The sequence below is a fragment of the Populus euphratica genome, unplaced genomic scaffold, assembly GCF_000495115.2.
Source record: "Populus euphratica unplaced genomic scaffold, PopEup_1.0 scaffold48.1, whole genome shotgun sequence".
Taxonomy (NCBI): domain Eukaryota; kingdom Viridiplantae; phylum Streptophyta; class Magnoliopsida; order Malpighiales; family Salicaceae; genus Populus; species Populus euphratica.
Genome location: NW_011499879.1, coordinates 1,757,751 through 1,763,272, shown reverse-complemented (window position 1 = coordinate 1,763,272; position 5,522 = coordinate 1,757,751). Strand labels below are relative to the sequence as shown.

The window sequence follows — 5,522 nt, the reverse complement described above, 5'->3', positions numbered from 1 at the left end:
TTGGGTATAGTTTTGCAGAAAAACCTAACACTTTTAAATTTTATTTTTTTATATTTTTGATGCAAAATAAATTAATCTGCAACATCACACGGGTCATGCATATAGTTTATTAATCTGTGACATCACACGGGTCATGCATATAGTTTATAAACTATAAGATGTGAAAACATAAAGGTGAAATGTAAAAAAAAAAAAAAAACCTAAACTACATGATCTAAACGTGTACTTTACCCAAACTAATATTCGTTAAAAGATGAAAACAAAATATAAAAAAATTAATGATAAGATTATTCCTAATTATTTTTACATATCGAAACTGAATCTATTTAGTTCCAACTTAAATAGTTCTAACCATACTACGGAGGATAGGAGTGATCGATTCCCCGCACGAGTTGGTATGCGTGGGACAAAAGGAAGTCTCAACTTAAAGAGCCCAGTTAGCCACTTCTCTCTCTATTTATGGACCTATAAAGACTAGGAAGTTTGTCATGCCAACCTGCGGAGGTTGGTTCTAGAATCAGACCATTGTTGTCTCTCTTAATCTCTCTATCTCGCATTCTAATGGGGTCTTTGCTTGGTGACTGGCCTTCATTTGACCCTCATAACTTTAGCCAACTTCGATCTTCTGATCCTTCTAATCCTTCTGTAAGTATATTATATTTATTCTTATTACTACCTATCGATTAACCAAACACAGATTTTATATCTTTGTTGCTTAACTTTCACGATCATCTAGTAAAATTTCTAATCTTTTTAATGATCTGTGAAGTTCAGACTTAATTTACTGTCTGGGTTTTTTTTCTTTTTCTTTTTACTGTGTGATAATACTTTTGAAAGAACTGATTCGAAGTAGGTGAAGATAAGGTAGATGAACATTATATTCCCACTTTTGACTGAATTTCTGGGTGTACCCAGATATGTTAATGGGGTGTGTGATTAGGAGTCTTTAACGATTTTAATGAGGAAGTCATTGAATTGCTAGGGTTCTAATGCTAGTAGGTTGCAGTTAGTTCAAGTCTCTGGAGTTGTGAGTAGAGTTCATGTGTTTAGACATGTGGATGTCTTGATTTATGTTGGAGATGGTAAGGAAAAAAACTTAGGGGTCAGTTAAAAGAAATGTAGCATCATAATTCTGTTTCTTCGTGTTTTAGCTTTGTTTTCCATATAAATTGGGGGGCATGTTGTTTGTGGGATGATGAGCTGGGAACGAATCTAGTGTAATAATTCTAATGAAGCTGTGCTTTAAATGGATCTTCACATGTTGAAGTTTGTACAATTACTGGCTGTGAGATGGAATGCCATGAAAGGATATACATCGCTTGCCAAGTTTCATTTAGAATCAGGATTACCTGAACTGGGTTGTACTTGACGCATCATGAACATTTCTAATGCCAAATATTAATGGACAGCATTTGTGTCATAGCATTATAATGTGAGTTTCCTGAAAATGATTTTCAAATCATATCTAGCTTTAGATGTTCTTTGCATATTTTTTTTTAAAATCAAGCAAATGATAAAATATACTCCTGAAGTCCTGAAGTGGAGCAGCTTCTATGTGCTTACCTGGATAAACTTTAGCTGCCCATTAAAAATAAAACTGCATGGTTTCCTATAGTTCTTTAATTTCTATGACATATTTAATCATCGTCATAATGAGTATGTACATTGCCTCAATATTTCTTATAGCAAAGCTCTGATAGCTTACATGTCATGTTTTACTAGATTTGTCTTGATCGTTGTGAATTTTGTATTTTTTTAAAAAGAAGATTACATTTTAATTTAGTTGAGATAGCTCATGGTCTTATGTAGGCTAGCAGGCCAAAATCTTGATTGAGATGCCAAGAGAAACTGTTGTCATAAATTTCTTGTGACCAGTAATTGATGGAGATAGAATCACCAAGAAATATTGAAGAGACCATAAAATCAGGAAAGATAAATTAACTCTTTCCTGAAGGTTTAGCAGTCTATGGAAGAACAGTGACTGCATTATCAAAATCTAATTTTAAGGTTGAACATGTGGAAACTTAATAGTTCATAGCTTTAGCTGAAGAAGCAAAGAGGTGATCAAATTAAAAAGAAGGATCTCAAAACACTCTTTCTTTGTATATCCTAGTCAACCAGATTAAAAATCCTGTTTCTTTGAGATAATTTATAAATTTCCCTTTCTAAATGTGGATCATCTTATATGCCAGTCACTTTTCTGAAACATGAAAGGCTTGTTTTGTAGCTTCTTTGGCCAAGGTTAAAAAAACATCAGAGTCTAGCAGAGTAGAGCTGACCTAATAAAGAAAAAATGTAGGAATACAAGAGTACTTCCACCTGGCAACAATAATGCAATACATACCTGAAAATCTGATTCCATAATGTCTACTTCTTGTGCACGTGTCTGTTTATGGTTAATATCTTGTTCAGTAATTTACAGCTGATACTCATGCCTAATTGTTTGATGATTATATACAAAATTATCATTATGCTGTCTGTCAACGACTGCCTATCTGGGGCTGGCATGGACTCTGCATAGAAATTTGGAAATTTCTGAATCCTGGGTACTGTTCTGATATCCAATAGCACTTAATTAAGACAATCCATTCTTTTAGACATTCATAACCTTGTGTATAGGTTTATTTCAATTTCATGCTACAATGATGTACCTTCCAGCTCCAAAGTGTGTCTGACAGGGATATTTGACTAATCATGTTACCATCTCTTGATTGAAATGATATATGGTTTATCATGTATGTATTCTGGTATGCATATGAATCTTAAATAGTTTGAGACTTTTAAGTAAATAACCTAGTTTACCAATTTAAAGCACAACCATGTTTGTCAATTTTAAGGGAAAAAAATTGTTTCACCTCATTCACAATAATTTTACTGAGTCTGAGAAAGGATAATCTCTTCTCATTATCATAGCTAATTTCTTTTTTTGTAATAGAAAATGACTCCTGCCACCTACCATCCTACTCATAGCAGGACTCTTCCCCCACCTGATCAAGGTAAGGAACAGAACTTTCTATCTGCTTGCAGTTTCTTCTCCCCAAATTTTCCTTTTGGGTGAAGATAGGGAATACTTGGCATATTTTGTTTTCTAAGACATGGGATGACCTTTTAATATGGCTGCCAAATTTTACATCTTTATCTGGACATGTTATTCAAAGGTGCATGTTATCATAGTGTCTCTCTCGTTATGAATGTAAATGTTTGTTGAGCTTAGATGCTAGCGTTTTGCTCTTTGATCTATCTTCCAATTCCTGTTCATCAAGATATTAATATTTTGTTACTTCATTAAGAAATATTCTTGAAAGGCAAAAATGTAGAATATAAAAGATGGGGAGGTGGGGAGATTGAGTCCAACAATCATGCATGAGCAAAACCGGCATAGATTCTTGGAAAGGCTTGGGGCCACCCTTTCTAAGTCCATGGTGTGCATGAAGTTGGGGGATAAAAACTGGTGCAAGCTCATTATAACATCCTAATAAAACAACAAGGAGCTTTAGTTTACTTTGGATGTGAGTGACAAAGCATCTGGCCTAAAGTCACAGGGGTTTTCTGCAATAGATGTTGAATTTTACATGTTTCAGTGCTGGATGGAGCAGTTTCACTATCTCTAATCTGCACGCCTCTTGCTCCATGAGTTGGTCTTTGACCATGATTAACCACTTGGGATGGCATAGAATTTCCATAGGCAGTCGTTTGTATCATCAAGGATATTGCATGGGCATTCTGAAAAGCTTGGGATGATTTGCAATGGATTATGACATGCTTATGCAAATTTGATCAGCTGAACTTTCTGCATTTTGTTATTGTAATTCAGTTTTTTGTTCTTCATTTTATCTGAAGGTGATTTCGTAATCTGTGGTTAATCTGGCTTAAATTCCTTTGGCAGTGATAACTACTGAAGCAAAAAATATTCTGCTGCGAAATTTCTATGAGCGAGCTGAAGAGAAGGTTGGTAAAGTAAAATGTTTTCACATATTTGATCTTTCCCTTTTATATGCACATCCATTGGACGCATACTTATTTTAGCTTGTCATTCCCGTTCTTGTTGCAGTTGAGACAAAAGAGAACTGCCTCTGAACATCTAATGCCAGAGCATGGATGCAAGCAGGCTAGGGCTTCTACCTCATAATAAGCTTTCGTATGTTAATAGTCTGGCATGTCGACTTTCATTGTAAATACAAACCACATCACTGCCCAGTGTGCCAATTGGTTGACTGAGCAGGGCTTGCTTATTGTTCTGAGCTGTTGAGCAATGCAAGGAGAGTTGTGTACAAACAACAGATTCACCGGGTCATCATATGACCACCAAGTGAGATCATTAGTTATGCTTTTCTTTTTATCCTGGCTAATTTTTATTTTTTTTACCATATGGATAGACTTTGATATTGATTCCAATCCATAGTAAACTCACAAGTGGAATTAATACATTTGAATTTTTTGAATTTGCTACCCAAGCCCATGCCATGCTCGATTTCACTTGAGCATGCGTTGACCAAACATTTCAGTATGGTGGTGCTGTTTCCGCCTGCCCAAGTGGCGGTGTATTTGCCTTCTAAGTATTTCTAGCTTGTAACTTGTTGCTTCATAACTGGTTGCCAGGCTTGCTAGATTTGAATCCTTTATAGATATGGACACTATTTTTTGGAGGGTTAGCATTTTTCAGAAAGAGCCGAGTTTATTTTATTCAAGCCAAGGCTCTTCCTAGTTCATATTCAGAGATGATGGACAATCGAAGTCGTCAATCCCAAGAAAGATCATTCATGTCGGTTGCTACCAGAATGAGAAATAGAACTAAAGTTAAGAGAAGGTATTGTCTTTTGTATGAGATTTTCTGCCATGGTACAGTGGTTTGGATGTCTCAAGAGATTTCAGTGGACCAAAGCGCTGGTGTATCATATTCGCTTATATATAAAAATTAGTGTATTAAATTAGGGTATGGGTTTGATTTTTTAAACAGTATGTACTTGATTATTGTTTCCATAAAATTAAAAAAAAAAAACTGATTGAGTCCGAAAAAGATCTCCTTTTGTAGGATGAAACTGTAATGGTTGGTGAAGATGGATGTTCTTATAAAAAAGGAATGAAGCCCAAGCATTTTTTTCCTCTACAGAATAATGGTAGTGGCATGAGAATATGCCCCGGAAGGCTTGGAACACACTAGATTGATGTGTTTTTCAGGAAAAAGAAAATACTATATGGGAAATGATCAGGTTGACTTAACAGTAATGATCTTATAATTAGCAGTCATTATCCTATCCATAAATCCTGAAATCAATATGTTGCCCGTTAAGCTTGCCTTGGTGGAATTTAAATACGGCATAACCTAAAGGGAGGTTCTATACATTAGATGCATCAAGAGGTATGTTAACCATCTAGCTGGTCGTCAAATGATAAAAACTTGGGATTGGTGCATCAAGAGGTATGTTAACTATCTAGCTCGTCGTCAAATGATAAAAACTTGTTGGTCGTCAAATGATAAAAACTTGGGATTAAAGGGTTTGTTTCTTTTGTGATCTCAAGCT

At 35.2% G+C, this 5,522-nt stretch overlaps 1 protein-coding gene across 1 annotated transcript; it reads left to right on the top strand.

The window, feature by feature from the left end:
* The first annotated feature begins 431 nt into the window (after positions 1 to 431).
* LOC105129111 (DET1 complexing ubiquitin ligase) lies at positions 432 to 4,442 on the top strand. The gene is made up of 4 exons (XM_011031054.1): positions 432 to 645; positions 2,936 to 2,996; positions 3,887 to 3,948; positions 4,052 to 4,442. The coding sequence occupies exons 1-4, from the start codon at positions 562 to 564 to the stop codon at positions 4,127 to 4,129; spliced, it is 285 nt and encodes a 94-aa protein (XP_011029356.1). The 5' UTR covers positions 432 to 561; the 3' UTR covers positions 4,130 to 4,442.
* Positions 4,443 to 5,522: the final 1,080 nt, after the last annotated feature.

Bases quoted from the DNA above. Each gene is read 5' to 3' on its own strand.
- LOC105129111 (XM_011031054.1), top strand. From the start codon at position 562: ATGGGGTCTTTGCTTGGTGACTGGCCTTCATTTGACCCTCATAACTTT. The intron at 646-2,935 runs GTAAGTATATTA...TTTTTGTAATAG, and splicing joins CTGATCCTTCTAATCCTTCT to AAAATGACTCCTGCCACCTA. The intron at 3,949-4,051 runs GTTGGTAAAGTA...TTCTTGTTGCAG, and splicing joins ATGAGCGAGCTGAAGAGAAG to TTGAGACAAAAGAGAACTGC.